The sequence below is a fragment of the Hipposideros armiger genome, unplaced genomic scaffold (assembly GCF_001890085.2).
Source record: "Hipposideros armiger isolate ML-2016 unplaced genomic scaffold, ASM189008v1 scaffold_374, whole genome shotgun sequence".
NCBI classification, from domain to species: Eukaryota; Metazoa; Chordata; class Mammalia; order Chiroptera; family Hipposideridae; genus Hipposideros; species Hipposideros armiger.
Window position 1 is genome coordinate 840,405 of NW_017731724.1, and position 19,333 is coordinate 859,737.

Here is a 19,333-nt window from a genome sequence, read left to right on the forward strand (position 1 = left end):
TTTTTTTTTTTTTTTTTTTTTGCTATTCCAAGATGCTGTTTGGACGGTGTTTTGTTTGGTTGTCAGGTCCATTTTTTCTTCTTTATGATGGAATAGATCTTCATTCTTTTTATGCCTTTCATGACTTGATGACTTTTGCAAAGTACAGGCCAGTTTCTTAGAATGCCTCTCAGCTTTGGTTTGTGTGATGGCTCCTCATGGTGAAATCGGTTGTAACACTTGGCTAGAACATCACAGATGTCTTGCTGCATCCTCAGTGCATCAAACAGGATACTGAAGCTGCCTCTGTCCCCTCACTGGCGAAGGGACCTTCCAGGAGGTGGCCAGGCCTCTTCACTACCAAGTCGCAAGTTTGCCTCTTGTAATTAATAAGCAGTTTATAGGTAAATACTTGGAGACTATATAAATATCTTGGTCATCATCAAACTCCTACCCATAAATTTTAGCATTCTATTGGTCATTTTTGCCTGAAATTTTTAGTGTGATGTTTGCCAAATGATAGTTTTCTAATTAAATCATTCTTTCCATATCTATTAGTTGGCGTTTTACAGTAAAAAGACCAGTCACTTCTGATTTATTTGCTTTTCATTCATTTATTTTTATGTTAGTATATATTCATGGACTCAGATTATTCAATGTCTTATAATCTGATACCATCATTATTTATTTTAATAATCAAATTATCCCAGATTTCATCAGCAAGCCCATCTCAAGCTAGCTCTCGAGTCCTTTTGACATGGCCTCATTCTTTGAATACTTCCTTAATTTCTGAAACAACACAGTCTTCCAGGATTATTGTGACTTTTGCTACCCAGGCCCTCGAATCAGCTACTTCTCCAAAACACCTCAGTTCCTTTTAGTGGAGAATTAAATTTAGAAACCAAGTACTGCGTATTAGGTGTGTATTGCTACTTCTAAATCCTCTAAGCAAAGAAAGCTAGGAAACAAGGAAATCAATGAATATGTTTTTACACACACATCTCCACATTATACTCTTAACACACACGACATACCGGGTAATATACCATGAAAATGAGTATGAGCATAATATATACTTCCTGTCTATTGAAAGGTCTATATTTTTAAAAACATTAATAAAAGATTATTAAAAACCAGAGCTTTAAAATGGAATTTTGGCTAAACAACTGATCATTCTGATTTTTTATTAATACATTATAATTTACCAACCAATCAACTCATTTAAAGACTTTAGTTATATACTAAATTGCAGTGGAAAGACAATTCAATGCCCATCAGGGAGAAATAATTATGATAATAATTTATTATTTATTGTCATCATTTTTAAAAAGCATAAGCAATTAACATTTGTTGAGAAAGCACTGTGCCTTATCTTTTGTGCATGCCTTACTTGATTTCATTTTTGCAATGACAGGATGGGGGAGGTAGTGTTTTGTGGCTAGTTCACAGATGAGAGTGAAATGGGCATCATGAGGCCAGAACACCACCAGGTCTACCATCTTTAAAGCCCTTGCTTTTTACCAATATTCGCTTTACTTGTGGGATTGGCTTATTTTCAAGTTCTGGTGAATAGAAGATAGATCTACTATGAAGCCCTAACTCTAATGATTCTGAATATTCACAAATACCATAGTCTCAAAGAGAAGAGAATGATGTAAACTTCTGTCCAATCACTTCTTAGAACTCTAGTACAGGAGGGTGACACTAAAGCTGGCAGAGTTTCTCCCAGGCTACACACAGCCCCAGGATTTTGACTTGCTCCACAGAGTTCCAGAACCTCGGTGAAGGACATATTTATGCCATAACCCTCTCCTTCTCCAAGGAGACCCATTTAAAACACTTGAGGACAACAGTGGGCCTTCATGGTTGAAATCTGCCACCAAAATAAATATTTTATTCAGACATACAGATGTGAGTCTCCTCTAAACAATAAAGACAAGCAGAGGTAAATTGCATTTTTATCTATCATCACATTCTTTGCTATATGTTTCTTTTAACAAATAAATTCATATTTAATGATGAATGATAAAGAGGAAACAGGGATGCTTTTCTAAGAGGGTTGAGTTTTATAAGAATATGATGCCTGAATGCATCAAACTAAATAACAATGATTACTCTAACTGGAGAGGAAAAGGAAGCTCACGGACCTTGAGGAAATATCCTTTGAATCATCTATCATTTGAAGAAGAAAAAAATCAGACGATGCCCATGAAAGTAAGAGGGGCCGCAAAGTAAGAGAAAAGGGTCAACTGCGAATTAAAGCAGGTGACGACTTGTGTCAAATCCTGGGGCCTGACCTGAGGAAGTGAGTCCCTGCTTTGTCTCCATGAATACCTTTACACGCATCTGTCTTCATCCCCTCAAACAGTGAGCTAAATAGGATGGGAAATGAAAGCTGGAGAAAAATAAATTGCACCTACCTGGATCAGAGATAAATCCTCAAGCTGTAACCTGAAGAGGTAGTTTCTACAAAATAGAAAAAAGAGAGAAGTTTCATTTTTAATAGGTCCTAAAAAAAAATTACAGTTCATAAAAATCATGAGAACAAAGGAAAAAAAAGCAACTTAATGATTTGGGGCTTCCAAAGAATCCTCCTGCTAAGAATGTGTATCACAGAGCTGTCCTTGGACCTCAGAGTTCAAAGAGGTGCCCAATATGTCAACAGACACATATCTAGATAGGCAAGAAATTGAGGAATGTGTACGTGTGTGACTCACTTGAGTCTACATTGTTAAGTGGCTCTCTTGATCTACTTGAAATGGAGAAAAGGACATGGGCATTCGGCTCCAAAAGTGAATTCAGTATGATGATATAAAACCATTCTTCATTCTTACGGATCACCTACATTCGCCATGTTTTATAATTGTGTGCAGGTTTTGAACTCAACAATGGTCTCCGTGTTACAGTGCTCTGCCTTGTTAGATGGATTCAGTGTGTACTAAGTTTAGAAGCAGGAACTTGTGGGTCTCCCATGAAGAGTAAGAAAGAGTCAGCTCTGGTTGGTCGAGTGGGAAACCGAAAATCAGGGAAAAGGAAACAATCAAATTTCAACACCAAAGGGGGAGCGCAATGAAATACACAATCGAGATCAGCAAAACACAGGAAAAAGCCAAACGCATCAGTGTCATTAGGCTTTGGATCACATTAGTGTGGCTTTTAGAGACAACGGATTGGCCTCACTTGGGTGAGATGCTTCGGCCTCTAACTCAAATCATGAACAAACGCCTCCTTGACTCCATGCAGATGAGAAGCTGGTGCAGGAGCAGCACTCCAGGGGGAATGGAGGGGACGGTCAGCCCAGGTAGAGACGATAAAGGCGGGGAAAGTTTGGCATATGCTAATAGAAAGGAGACCCTAAGAACACGTGATTGTGGAGAGGTTTCCCCATGAAGCTGAGTCCAAGGTTGTATCTATGGATGGCCCAAGGTTATAGCTATGGCATAAGGATATATATATACATATACATACATACATACATATATATATATATAATGTATATATACACACACACACACACACACACGGGCTGGTTCAAGGTTATATTTTTGGAACTAAAAGAATAACAAAATTTTCCCAACACCAGTAAGAAACAAAAGTAGGTTACTTTCACTATCTGGAGAGGTTTGCAGATGTCAACTGTAGACACGCTGTCCCAGTAGAAGTGACAAGGGACAGCCAAGTCAGGCCAAGGGCACAGCCTAGAGCGGACCACGAAACATGCCTAGGGGGTGGCTAAGAAAAGGGAGCGCAAAGCAGCGAAAGCTGACCCCCCACAGCATGTGTAGACACACTGCTGGAGGAAGAAAAAGGACTAAGTTCCCCTTTGGGGTGGCCTCCCGTGTCCCAGCATCTTCCCCTGGGCACTCAGGTACTTCACAATTTGTCCCCCAACTTGGGGGCACTGCCATCATTCACTTAGTGAAAACTGCCTCCTCCAACCACTGCAGTGGCCTCTCTGTCACACTTTCTGTCCCTCCAATTTTACCTCTGAAATAATGCCATCTAAGCTCCCAGAAGAATGGCTGGCACAGTCCACCTCCATCCCAAAGCCATCTGGGGAAAACCTGCCCTCTCTTTATTTCAGTGGAGTCATAGCCCTCTCTGAAGAACCAGTGTAAGGGTGCCTTCGGAGAAGGAATAAAGCAGCAGAGTCTATTATTAGCCAGGCACCACGCGGAGGCAGGGTTTCCAACAGAAGCATCTTCCGGCAGGGGAAGGAATTCACATGACCTCAGTGCACGTCCGAAAGAGCACAGCCCAGCTGCCAAGGTAGGTGCCCTGGAGGCTGGCTAGCATTTGAAGAGTTGCCAAGCTCTCACCTGATGTGAAACAGAGACCAGGAGGACTCCTCTAAGAGAGGTTAGAAATCTATACACACACACAGATAAGTCTTTTGGATGAGGGGTAAACATGTGGCACCAGGGGCAATGGCTGGCTATAAGGCGGTCATCACCTGTGAGCACATGGCTTCCAACCCTGACCTTCAGGCTGGCTTCCTAAGTGTCCTCCTGGTTGTAAAAGCAGCCAGCAGTCACTGCCCCTCCACTACGGGAGACAGTACTGCCCAGTGCTTCAGAATATTTGTGCAAATGCCAAAGCTCTTCCGCCATACAACATCAGGAAGGGGGCTTCAGCACACCACATGCCTCAGTCTTCTCATCTGTAGAATGGAGCTAACAGTCATATCTGCCCCTTGGGCTGATTTGGGAGGTTTCAGTCCAAGGAAAATGTGTAGAATGGTGTCTAACCCACTGTAAAAACTCAATTTACAGTAGCTATTTCTAGACAGCTTATGAAAAATATTAAAATTCCCCGATACAATGAAATTCTCAGCATATTCTCCATTACTGGATTTTTGGAGAAGAAGACATTGCTTATCTTGCATGGTTCTGGGAGCCGGGCATCATACTCTTTCCAACTCACTGGTTCTTTCAAGAAATACTTTTACTGTAAATATTCCCAATAAAGGAAACCATTCACATTTTTAATAAATGAATTACCTGAGAGCTTTGATGATATTGCAAGACCATCCCCCAGCCCACACACACACCCTCTCCTGCATACATACACATGTGCATGCCCACACAATAGTGTGGGAACTTTCTAGAAAGCCAGTTCTCATATACAAAGAAACAGCTGGAAATGCCTTCACACTGTTGAGGAAAGAGAATGGTAGTGTCCCCGATGCTCTGTAGAGCTCTGGGCAGGACAACTGGAGGGAAAAGTTGACAGTCTGGGGAGAGGGTTGGAGAAGGTACACGGATCATTCTCTGAAACTCCTGGGCCCAGTTTTCAGGTGTTTTCCATAGAAGAAGTGCTATAGCTTGAATGTTTGTCTTCCCAAAATGCAGGTTAAAATTCTAACCCCTAAAGGTGAAGGTATTAGGAGGGAGGGCCTTTGGGAGGTGTTTTGGTCATAAGGGAGAGACCCCCGTGAATAGGATTATTGCCCCCATAAAAGAGGCTCCAGAGAGATCCCTGGCCCCTCCCACCGTGTGAGAACACAGAGCTAGGAGTCGGCCATCTGCAACCTGGAGGAGAGCTCTCGCCAGAGCCCAGCCAGGCTGCCACCCTGAACTTGGACTTCCCGCCTCCAGAACTCTTAGGAATAACTTTCTGTTGTTTATAAGCCACCCAGTCTGTGGCATTTTGTGACAGCAGCCCGAATGCACTAACACAGGAAAACATTGATTTATGATGACAAACATGCCACATCTCAGTCTACCTCACCCAAGCAAATCTACCTCTACTGACCATCCTTTTTCTGACCCCCACGTTCCAAAAGTCTATAAAGGTAACCCTCCCTACCCCCAGCCATTCCCCGTGGGTTTTAACCCCAGACACCTATGAACCATGGTACCCTCACAACCACCTCATCGGTGATAACTCAGTATGGTAGACATGAACAGAGGGGGTACAGGGGAGAAGGATGCTGCCTTGGAAAAATGTCACAGTAGTTATGCGGTACCATCACCACCACCATCTTAATGAAGAGAAGCACCAAAGATTTGAACTTTCCCCTTGGTATTTTCTAGGTTACAAGGTGCAAGTTAGTGATTTTTTTTTAACCCATCTTCAAATTTTTGACCTAAAAAAAAAATCATAGAATCCAAGAATTCCAGAGCTAGGTTGTCTATAAAAAGTATATACCCCTCAAGTGGTAGATGGGGAAACTTCTTCAAATTAAGAGGTGTGCAGTGATTTATCCAGGGTTATTATGATTCAGAGAAAGTCCTAGAATTAAGAACCCCCCACACACACCTTGGTATCCCTTGTCCAATTGTGCCAGATGGCCTCACCAATCACCCATTCAGTGTTTCCTTCCTAATTTCACTGTCACCAAACACACACACACACACACACACACACACACACACACACATGGGGGAGACAGACAGATACAGATACATGCAGTAATAGTTCTTACAATACAGTTATTTCATATCTTCAGTGTTCAGCCACAGGTACATTTGCAAATCATTTTGAGATGATGCATGTCTTAGCACGGCTACTGACAAGCTTTTGATTCTAGGTAATTGAATCTCACCCCTGGGACTGTGCGATCTGACTCTGACATATGTCTCCCCATTAAGAGAACGTGTTAATCCTACTGGTCAGGCTGATTAAATAGTGCCTCCTTTCCCCTCCTTCGCTCTCATAAATTCTTCCTGGAACTGCTTACCCATACTTATTTTGAGAGTGCACAAGTTTCTCCATTTAAGAAATAAGAGAGTTAAACTATACCATCTTTCAGTATGTTTAACTAACACAAATTCGCTTAAGACTGGGACCCTGTCTAGACCTATGAATGACCAATATAGCTGGATGGACATATAGTCATTTAATGAAAGACTTGTTATCATGACATATTTCAATAAATTCCTGAAAAACACTTTTCGAGTGTTTTTACTTTTTGCAAATCAGTGCCATATATCAAAATCATCTTAAATGAAAATTCAGCATATAAAAAGTAAGATAATCCTTTATTAGTAAAAATTTATTCAATAAGTACTTACATATAATATTTGTTAATCATAAAGTCAGTTGATTACACTGATGTGAAAATTTTGAAATTGGTATTATCACATCTATAAGGTGTATAGACTCAACATCTATTTAAGGTCTATTTTCATGTTAGTTGGTTGGTTACATTTTGTTGCTGTTTTTTTTATTTGTTTGATTTTGGAGACAAAGACTTGGTAGATGCTTTCAAATATGTGTTTAATACGTAACTGCGGTCTACAAAATCCCCTAGGAGGCAATTCAATGCCTTGCTGGACCTTTGCATATCAGAAACATGTAATATTACACATTTCAGTATTCACTTTATCTGTCATGATTTTCAACGATTAAAAATATATATATTTTAAAAGATGAAATATAAGTGAAACATTCGTGGAATTCCCTAATCTCCTCCCTGGAAACTTAGGATCTGACAAAACACAGTATGAACTCTACTATTCTCAAACCTTTCCTCAAACTATTTGGCTCCAAGTACAACCCCAAGTGCATTTGTGCTGTTGGAAAAACTCCAACCCAGCTTGCAAGACGAGGGGCCTGAAATCTCCCCAGACAGCTTGATCCATTACAGTTTAGGTCAACGACCTACGAAGCTAAAGGTTATGAATAGAAAGGAAATCTTCTAAAGGAAATAAAAAATTGATATTCCCAGATGTTGGGCCACTCACACACTAAAGTAAGATCTATGGTCCCCTGCAAGCGGCTGTTCTCCAGGGCATTCCAGAAGAGGCAACCCCTTAATCCACCATTGTGAGCGGACAGAGGAGGGGAGACAATGGACGCGCAGCTCACGAGAAAGGCTACTAACCTTTGCAACATGAAGGAGGAAGCTTCTGGCCCCCAGCCAACAGGGAACGCTAACCAAATGTTTCATACAGTGTCAGTTTCTCGAGGCACGCAACGCTTTGAGCAACCCAAAGCGTTTAAATGGCCTCATTCATCTTCATAACACCCCTAGATGTAAACAGGTAGCAAGAGGGAATGCTGCCATTCTTCGGGGAGAAAGGCAGTGGTGTGCAAGGTTAAGAGATTAGATTCTCGGAGTGGATTAGTTGTACAGTTTAGGGGAGCTGCCCTCTTTTCCATCCCCCCGTCTCATTACAGACGTACTGAGCAAGCGTTTACCATGTTTACCATGTTCCCTTTAACGACCATAGTGAATACAATGTGAGCTTTCCTTCCTTTGGTATGGACCTACTTTTTATTCAAAGTCTTAGAATAAAATGTGACATTACACATTCAATTGTAATACCCATATTACTTTTAAGAGTGCTAATATATGAGTAATACACAGGTCCAATAGGCTGAATAATTCAAATCACAAAGCCATTAAATCTGGCAGACACAAACTGACAATTTCAAAGGCCGTTCGTCCTGTCCCGCTAGACATCTGAGTGCACATTCTCCCTCTTCAATGGGGCTTATTTCTTGTTGACTGTAGGACTGAGTAACTCACTCATGCATCCCATCACATCCCCCAGTGGCCTATTAGGAACAAATCACTAAGCACAACAATATATTCTCTGAGGGAGCAGTGTGGGCCTTAATAGACGAAGTTCATTTGTGTCTTCATGTAAAGTAATAAAATTCAGGCGGCATTAAAGGTTGAGCCATCATAAGCATATTAACTAAATGACTCATTTTATCTAGAGACACTATAAAACTTAACTCTGACCTCCATTAATTATGAAAGGCACAAGTGCTTTAAAATGACATTCTCTTAGAATAACTTGATCGGTCTCTGATGAATATAGCTATAAAATCAGAGAAAAATTCCAAGTTCTTCCTGAATAGGTAGGTTAGAGGCTTTCTTATACCCAAGAAGCAGAAGACTGAATAATTAAGAGAGACATGCATTTTGCACAAAGAGAAGATGGAGAAAGAAAAGCAAGCAGATCTACGAAAAAATGTCCTAAATAATGGTGAGGGAATCTTGTGTCAAAGTTTAGACCATGAAACGGTGGATCATGAAACACTCTGAAGACAAAACACACACTGCACAGAAACTGTCACCACTTGGGTAAACCTGAGAGCTGATGTTAGCTGGGCAGCTAGCCTCTCCTGCACCCATGCTAGCCCCATCCTCGCCTCGATTTCTCTTTATTTCCAGATTCCATGCTAACTGTTGTCAATATCCAACTGGCACAGAGCTTGAAATACTGACGTCCTCCATGACACTCCAATTTTCAATGGCATTGATAGACTTGAAGGTTAAAGTGTAAGTTTGGGACTTGGCAACTAAGGAAAAGTAGTAACTATATCCTTTAAAGTACAAAGTGTTTTTATAAACATTATGTAAATATAAATATTTACTATATCAATCATATCTATAGCTTTAAAAGCATGAAGATTTAATTTCATCATGTAACCAACTTACACACTATCTATAATTGCAATTACTAAGGCTTTCATTATGCAGGTTGATACCAAACTAATTCCAGAAGCCTTTATTTTTTCTGTGGTTATAACCATTCCAAACAGAGCTCTTTCATGTACTTTTCCCACCAGTTTTGGGAGTTTAGTTAAATTTTAAAATTACCAAACTATTACCAAACTAAACATAGCAGTATATTTAAATAGTTGGATCACATTTAGATCGCAGCTTTAGAATGCTGAATATTTTTCCCTTTGCTAACATATTTTTAAAGATGGTGACAAATGTATAATGTCATATATATTATGAGTTGCCTCCCCAGCCAGAATTTTTCCTACTTTCCTACAAAACTACAAATATATGCATTTGGGGCTATAAACATTTTAAAATAATTTTTATTTTACTATTGTTGTTACCACATGTATTCAGTACTCATGCTCCCAGAGTTGAATTGGCTTATTTCATTCCCCCAAAGCTATTTCAAACCCTGTATAAGTCCTGGTTATTAGAAATCAGTTTCAAAGAATACATCAAAACCAAGATCAACCAGTGTTAATAGCACTCTGGTATGCTTGAAGACCAAGATTAAAAGTCACAGGAGTAGACAGATAGCCTCTTTTATTTGGCAAGTATTGAAATAATGAAGATGGATTTTTAGCGGCACGCTACAATTAAGACCAATGCTGATGGCAAACTTCAGAGACACAGAATCAGACAAACCATTTCCCATTTAGGGGCACAGTTATTAATCAATATTGTTAATCACACTGATAATTTAAAATTGTACTATGCTATAAATGTGACTTGCAAATCTCTAAGTGCTTTGAGGATTACAGATGATGACTTACTGCTCTAAATTTAACTCGTGACTTTTGTTTTTGTGTGTCTATTGGGTATTTGATTTGCTCCTTTCCATTTTTCAATTAATAGAGACCATGTTTTCTCTTGAAAACATACCAACTAAATTATCTTATGATGCCTTGAACCTGGGTTTTCCCAGGTAATAGTCACTGTTCAAATTATCTCCATATGCAACTAATTTTCTGGGTTATCTTCAGAATAAGAAAAATCTGAGATTCTTTTACATGTATCCTCAAATAATGCAAGAATTAAAGCTCAGTCCCCATGTGCTCAGCTCCATCTTACGCCATCACAACAAGCCAGACTCCCAAATCTCACTCTGAAATCTCACATGTGACTCTTGCTCTCAGCCACCCTGTTCTATTCGCCGGCAATCACCATCAAACCCAACTCTGAAACAGATCTCAAATATGAGTTCTCTCCATTTCCACTATCACTGGCGAAGTTTTAGTTTTCTAAAGTGTTACCTGATTCACAGCCCCCAACTGTTGTCCCTATATCCAAATTCTCCAAACTCTAGCACTTTCTGCACACAATATGGCAGAAGTACCTTTCGAATGCAAACCAAGCATGTACATGGGCAGCCTTAAACATCTCCTGAGCAACTAATGCCTTTCGGAGAGGCTCTCCGGTTTGCCAATCCAGCAGGTCATCAGGAGCTTGAGTAAACCAAAGATTCCAACATGACTTCCAGAAATTGTAATTCAAATGATCTAAAGAGAGGCCTTGGCAGCTGCATTGTTGGAAGGTCTCTCAGGTGACTCTTGTGACTGCCTGAATTGGAATCACAGGGTTAGAGGATTAAGTCTAAGATTCTCTATAATCTGAACCCACCTAATGCTTGGGCCTCACCTACAGTAACTTCTCTCTTAAAATCACCAACAGGTCCAGTGAAGCCACATCTGGGACCTCGGGTTTTCCCCATGGTGTGGCTCCACTGGCAGGAAGACCCTACCTCCTGCTAGACTTCTTGTGACTCTCCAAAGCCCGGCTGGCAAAGCACCTCTCAGTGCACCCTGTCCACCCCCAAGACCATCATGCTCCTGTACTCTTGGTGTTTCCAGGGCCCTTAACTCAGGTTTCCCTGGGAGAACTGAATTGCTGGTTTTCTCCCACATCCATTACGCCAGGAGGCAGCAGAATGTTTCCTTTAAGGGCCAAAGAGCAAAGGCTCCTTTGTGATCTCCCTGGTGGGCACTCATCTCTGCAGCTAAAGCTCGAAAGCAGCCACAGGTCCTAAGCAAATGATGGGTGGGGCTGTGTTGCAATAAATCTTTACTTAGAAAAACAGGAGGCAACCTTAGCTTGCCAACCTTTGCACTAGGCTATAAAGTCTTCATCTTTGTTTCCCCAATGCCTAAGGTACTTCCTGAGATAAAATAGGCTCAATGAATATTTGATGAATGAAGAGTCATGAAAGAATAGCTCCATGAAGTAATAAATTCTGACAAGCCCGAGGTGGGGCCGGCAAGGGGAAAAGCTATCAACATTCAAATATTGTATCACACACACACTCAAAGTAAAGAGGCTGATTCATTTTTATCACACTCCTTGTTGGCTCATTCATGGAATTTGGGGAAATGGAAGACTATATACAGTATACAGCTAAATAAGTAACTATGCTGCTCGGCTAATCTGCCCTTCAGCTCCAGCACAAAAGAAAGTACAGAGTTTATTTTGTGTTTGAACAACAGCGAAAGGAAACTGGGCACAAGTCTTTCCCACAAGTGTGTCTGTGGACCACCCGTTTGTTAAAAGCTTACACTCCAGACCACGTTACAGACCCCTGAATCAGCAGGGCTTGGCAGTAGGGGGTAGAGAAAGCTGAATTTTGAATGAACGCCCTTGGTGATACTTAGGTACACTGATGTTTGACAAATACTGGACAAAATTTAACAAAGCCAGCAGACAAAGAGCGAGGTTTTTTTTAACACACATTAGGTTAATTAATCACACAAGGCTATTTGAATTAAGGGGAGAACCAGCGGAAGTAAGAGAAAGATAAGCAGAGAGAATCTTAAGAGAAAACGGCACAGCCATGAATCGAGTGCCAACACTGAGAAGGGAAGGATAGAGAAAAGAAAATACCCAAACCTTAAAATATAGGTTTAAAAAAAATTCCAGCTGGGGCAAGGTTGAAAACGAAGAGCAGAAATGAAAAGCACCACCCTTCTTTTCATCACCAGCTGCTTTTCTAGGTCGTAATTAATGTAGATACAATATAAACATCATCATTACCTGGGATTTCTTTGCACGATGGGGGTCTATTGCTTTTTGGATTCACTCCTAATTGCTGAGTTCATTCCAGTCAGCAGGAGTTACCTTTAATGTGTAAACTTGACTGAAATAATAGCCTTGGGAAAATAGAGGTTGTGGCTACTCAAAGCAGAAGTCGAATAAAAATCTCCAGTTTCTTTTTAATTATATGCTGCTTCCAACAGATTAATTCTAAGGTAAAACTTTAAAAATAGGAATTATAACCACCAAAGGGAGAGAGTGATATTAGTCAATTTTTAAAAATGACTTTTATATGAATCTAAAATGTAGCTCCCTTTGTTTAGAACCAGGGGCAAAATCATTTTGAAAAAAGGAACTGATTCCAATTAAACAGAAGAGTGCCCCTTCGTTCAGTGCGATCTTCTGGGAATATATGCTTTGAATGCTTAAAGCAAATTCAGACCCAGCACACCAGAAGTCATTTATCTTTCCTTTTTATCTTTAGTTTTGTAGATTCAAGCCATGAGCAAAACAAATGGTTCAAAATAATACACTACAATTTTTCAAGTCCAGCTCGTTGTGACTGTTAGCAAGACCAAGTTCTGCCTTGGAAGCACTCGGGTTTTAGTAATAAACATGCTGATTAGAAATCTACTCTGCCATAAGAAAAGATGAAATAGTGCCATTTGCCACAACATAGATGGATCTTGAGATTATTATGCTAAGCGAAACAACTCAGACAGAAAAAGTCAAAAACCATATGATTTCACTGATATGTGGGATATAAAACTGAAAGCAACAAAGGAAGAAGACAAACAAATAAAGCAACAAAAACTCATAGACACACACAATAGTTTAGTGGTTACCAGAGGGTAAGGGGAGAGGGGGTGGTAGATGAGGGTAAATGGGATCAAATATATGGTGATGGAAGGAGAACTGACTCTGGGTGGTGAGCACACAATGTGATATATGGATGATGTATTACAGAATTGTACACCTGAAACCTATGTAACTTTACTAACCACTGTCACCAATAAATTTAATTAAAAAGAAAAGAAATCTATACCATCTATTGTACAGACATATATACAGAAATATCTTCCAATAAATGGAAATAGTCCATTGATTATAATGGCAAGTTCCATGCACGCTGCACAGTGGGCTGGACTCACATCACGTCAGGTGTTGCAAGGAGACTCAGGCATCCCCGTGACCCATTCTCTTGATATCTTTATAATGTTCCCATTTTGTGATGCCTTTTTAATAGAATTAAAATTTAAACTCTCCAAGGATGTAAATCGGTATATTTGTACTCAATTAGGATGGGTACCTGACCCAAGTACTGGCTGTGTGGGCTTCAATCCCACCACCTTACAAGCAGATGGTTGGGCCTCCTGACTCAGGTGCTTGTGTGAGAGCTTACAGGTGAGTGTTCTTATGGAAATTCCACAGGTTGCAAGACGATGTCCTTCAATTTATATGTTCATACAACACTGACGCTTGTTAGAGAAGAGTAAGATAATCAGAAATCAAGTTACAGGAAGAAAATAACAGAAAGATCAAGAAACACACAAATAAAAGAAGCTGAAATAAACCCCCATTCTCCTTGATGAGAAGCTCTTTATCCTTATTGCTGCATGGCTTTATGCTTTATAAAAATATGGCTAATTTATAAACGCCCTAATTACTGCCAAATACTGCACTGTGTGCAGACCAAGTTAGTTGCCATTTGAAATAACATTTAAATTCAGCATAGAATCACTTGCCGTCCTTACAATGAACTTGAAACACTAAAGAACAACATTTTCATTTGGAGAATAAAAAATGTAATCACCCTCTCTTACATCTGTTGTTACAATCCTAAATGCAGGAAACTTATACTTGTGTCAACTTTGTGGTCTATTATTACTATCATTCCTTTTATAATTATCTATACAAAAACCTCTAAAGCACAACATAGCATTGTAGAATTCTGGAACTCATTCTGGAATTTTTCTTGATGTCTACATATCATAGGAACTGCTTTTAGTAGGTTTTTTGACAGAGAAGTATAAAAATCATTGATAAAATATTATCACAATAGTATAAACCAACAGAAATCAAATAATGCAGAGAAATAACTAAAAAAGTTAACAGATTATTTCCGAAATCGTGTGTGTGTGTGTTATGCTTTACTGTACTTTCCACATTTTCTAGAATAAAAATGCCTGAAACTCATCATTGAAAACAGCAACATTATAAATTTTTAAGGATCCTTGGTTAAAACAGGATATGAACGTCAGTGCTTTTAAAATATTATGAAAGATAATGTGCTCCATGCAAACGGTAAATTGAGGGATCCTTCCAGAAATTGTATGAATTCAGACCAAAACTTCTGGAACTACATACCCAAATCGCCTAAAGACAAGTTTTTCTTTTGCAACACAATGAACTTCTTTTTTGCAAAGAATCTTGAACTGAATTCAATTTCAGGAACATAAAGTACCGCTGGTATACAGTAAAACCATCCAGTAAATGGCTTTACAAAGCCTAGTGCTGATAAGAAAAACAAAACCAAAAAAACTCTCAACATTTTTCCACCGCTCATATATGTAAACCATTTCAGACTTCTAAAATATATACCTGCTATCTAAACTGCTTTTGCTGGGTCAAGCCCTCCCACACAGGAATCAGAGGGCTGGGTTATTTTTAGTTTTATAACTGGCTCACACTCTTTTCAAACATTCTGAGCCTCAACCCACCAGGTTTCCTAGGCAAAATTGCTATTCTCACTCAGCGATATCCGCACCCGTAGGCCAAAACCCATGTATATCTTCAGAGTTCCCTAAGGCTGTGTGCTGCCCGGGTGCCCATTACTGGGACAATCACTTTTCATGGATTATTTCATTTAATCCTCACAACAGCTGAAAGGAGTAGAAATAATTATATCAACCTTAAAGAAGAGAAAATTAGACTCTGAAGTAGGCTCAAGGTCACACCTCTAAGCAAGGCCAGTCAACTCCTTTCCTTTGTTTATCGAGTATCTACAACATACCACGGACTCTTCTAGGATAGAAAATACAGCCCATGCTCCCAGGGTCCCTTATCTGAAACTCAAACTTAACCAAACATCCTGGACTTTCATGTGCTAAATCTGGAGATCCGATTTCTCCAGGTCACCAGGCCACACCACGTGCCAAGCTGACTCAGTGGCTAGTCCAATACCTTTCAGTGTGGCTAGGCTGGCTCTGTGGTGGGATGAGGCGGATGCAGGCTTCTGGAAACACAGGTGGGACCTCCAGGGCCACCGGAATTGAGACCTTCAGGGATGGGTGTTCCCTGGGGACACTCGCCAGGTGCTGTCTCCAGCCAGGGCAGGAACATGATGTGTCTCTTCTAAGTCTCATTTTGCTCAGTGGCTTCTTACATCCATTAGGAGCATGTGTGTCACTGACCAAATGCCAACCAGCGGCAGAGCGTACATAGCGGTGCAGGGCTGCCTGTGAAACCTCCAGAAACAATGAGGAGTCTTTTGAGTCAACCTCACCAGAAAGTTCTTTAGAGTTGAATGTGGGAGGCTAGACACAGCTACACCAGGTGGGGTCATAGATGCACCGGCTGTCCCAGCAGGGGGCGCTGTTCCTGCCTGGCTAAAGGAAAGAGCTGGTTTTCTCTAAGGGGTGGCTTTGGGGTTCAGAGACTGCCACTCCCTTGTTCCCTTGCTAACAGTTAAAACTCCCTGTGACATACAGCAGGCTCCCAGTGATGGAACCTGATGGAAGGCAGCATTGGAAACCTCCCCGGTATTTCTGAAGTAAGCAAAAACACACCCAGTGAGCCCAGCCAGCCCATATTCACTGTCTATACACAAACATCAAAAGAGATACAGGTCACATGTTCAGTGTCAGGAACTAAACCAATTTCTGTCTATTCATTTAAAGTTACGACCACACATCTTAACATCCTCAAGTGTTGGGTGGATGCACAAGAGCTCTTTTAGACCTGAGAGCAAAAGCAGAGTCCTAGAAGCTGTCCGGTGTTCATCTAGAGCGCCCAGAACGTAAGCCTGATTTAGCTTTACTCAGATCGACATGGGAACTGTACAACCTCTCTTGCTATGAATATGAAAGGTGTGTTTTATAATCTAGTGAATTTGGGCAAGACACGTGAGCCTCCATTGCCCAAAGTGCTTTCCTTGGTGGCCATGAGGTTTCAAATCTACAAATGGCCTCTTTCTTCAAATTCAATGTCACTTTTCCTAAGAGATGAATAAAAAGTGTTGTTTATACATCAACCTCAAAATACACTGGCAGGATAGGTGATTTGAATGCAAGGATTATGCACAGTCTCTAAGGAAGTCATGGTAAGTATGAGGAAAACAACTCAAGATCTGTGCTGATTGTGTCCCAGTGGCCTCATTGTCAAACTGGGATGTCACATGTTGACCTGGATACAGGATCATGAACCTTAAGAGGCATAAATAGTAACAACTTCCTCAAACTATCAATTGACTGGTGAATGGCCTAATCGAGCTTACAAAGAAAAGCAACATGGGCCAGAGTGGACGTTTTGGTCTCTTGATCTCTAGAGTATTACTGAAGAATCCAGTGAGAAGTTGAGAACATGGTTTCTTCAGTCAAACTGCCTGGGTCTGAAACTGGGGTCCATCTTTTATTACACATAAAACATATGCCCAGGGACAACATATTTATCCACTTCCAGCCTCAATTTCCTTGTGTCTAAAACAGGGATGTTGCCGATACCTACCTCTCAGGTTCCATGGGAGAAGAAAGTGAATGAATACATGTTAGAACAGTTCCTGGCACATGGGAAGGGCCCGATAAATGCTTGCTTTTACAGTAGACATCCTACCATTAGTAGTATACTTTATGACACTCATATTGTATTTCATTCTTGGAAGAAACGTTACTCAGCACTTGTCAACTCTTGCAGAGCAGCTCATGTGTGACTGCACAGATGTACAATGAAGGCCGCAGATATCTGCAGTGGCAAAACGTAAGATCTCTCACCTTGCTCCTACAACAAGTTCTTTCTGTCCTGGGTCAAATGTTAACTGCGAGAAATCCACAGCATTCTTCGCTCTGAACTCGCGTAACCAGGGGCCAATTTCTAAATGGAAAAATAAATACATAAAAAGATAAAAATGAATGACTTTTCCTCTGGGGACTTCAGGTAGCACACATGACATTTCAGAGAGGACTTGAAGGTCCCCTGATGTGATCTTTGAGGGGCCGCTGGAGGTTTCCATCAGGATGTCACATACTCCACACTGAGAATGTGTAATGCACGAAGCACAACCAGCCAGTAAAGAGGGAGCAAAGGATCCGTGCTTGGTTGTGATGTACAAGCCAGATGTGCATTTTCCTGTCGGCTCTAGGCTGGGCAGAAATTAACACAGCATTCACACGGCTCGTCCGAGGACCACCGAATGCACACAAGACCATTTGCCACGCAACTTGACTGGAAAGAGATGGAGAGTTGGGAAAAGTCACAAAAGCCCTCCTTAGGATCAAGGACAAACAGAAGAGCCCCATTTGCCTTCTTTCAAAGTGGACGTTCCAGTCCCCATCCTTTGGGTTTCTATTTTGGCCCCAGGATTAGACTTGTTAAACACATCAGTCCTTCCTAGATGAGAAATCCACAGTTACTTTGAGGCCTTATTTGCATTTTTTCCCCCTAAGGGAAATCAGGAAACAGCTGCTCTTTAGAGACAGGTTTTTACAAGCACTACTAAATCCTATTAACCAGCCTCTAGCCTAGAGTGCAGCTTCATGGGCCATGTTTGCAACTTTCCTTAGCTCATTTCTGACACTGAAAGGAGATGAAGGTGTGCCATTGTGCCACGCCTTATCGGTATCCCTGAACTAACCTTGCTATCTGATTGCCTTTTTCCTTGGATTTAGCATTTGAGTGACAGTACATTGACTAAACAGGCACATAATAACTGTCAAATCAACAAAGTTATCGGTTCCAGGAAAAAATGTGCAGCACAAGACTCATCTCTTTCCACAAAAGCAGATGCTAAAAACAGATCTAATGTGGTAATACACCCATGCCCCATAACAGGTCCTGTAGAAATGCCTTCATTGACGTAAATGAGATGGACTCTTTTCAAGCAATAGCATTGTATATAAATATGGCATTTCTCTACTTACAGTTATTGCGGGGTGGGGGGGGGTGACATGTACTGAAAGTTCTACTCTGCTTACAGGAAGCCACATTGACTTATATAGAGACTGCTATTTGGTTTTTCCAGTTTTAATGTGTATGGCATCTTGAGTCTTTTTAGTGTTTTATATAAATTTCTTCATTTTATAGGCAAGTCAATTGAAACAAAATACTTACATATAGTAAAGTATGTACAGGCACTGGAGCTATAAAAAGTTATTAATAAACGGATCTTCCAGGAGTTTATAAATCAGTTAAAGGACTGGCACTAATGCCTTCTTTAAACACAGTATTTATTAATACAGGTGTGTACAGGTGTTTATAGTTATAGGAAGCATTCCTACATAGAAAGGTGGCTGGAGGCTTAGGTGAAACTTGCTCCTCATGCATTTACCTTTCTTTTTATTTAGAGGAATTGGAAGAGAGTGACAAAGAGAAACCAGGATGAAGAGATATACTACACTGAGCAAAGGGAAGGTGGTTATGCCACTTCCTAAAACACCCTCAGGTAATAAAAGGAGACAGGTGGGGGGGGGGGAGAGTTAACAGCATACAGTTCTGTCAATAGTGTGCAATTCTCCTTATTTAAATTTCTAATGCATTTCCCCATTAAAACTGTATTTTTATGGTTAACACTAGATCACAATTGGCTAACTTGCCTATTCCCCTCTGTTTTGATTTGAATGTGCATTCACTCAAAAGGTCCGTCCATCT

General features: G+C 40.6%; 1 protein-coding gene across 1 annotated transcript in view; it reads right to left on the reverse strand.

The window, feature by feature from the left end:
- Positions 1 to 19,333, reverse strand: part of SEMA5A (semaphorin 5A) — a 449,566-nt gene that overhangs the window by 235,939 nt on the left and 194,294 nt on the right. Inside the window, exons 4-5 of the mRNA XM_019662395.1 lie at positions 17,461 to 17,560; positions 2,400 to 2,445 (exon numbers count right to left, since the gene is read on the reverse strand). Coding sequence (XP_019517940.1) covers positions 2,400 to 2,445; positions 17,461 to 17,560 — 146 coding nt within the window. The remainder of the gene's footprint in view (positions 1 to 2,399; positions 2,446 to 17,460; positions 17,561 to 19,333) is intronic.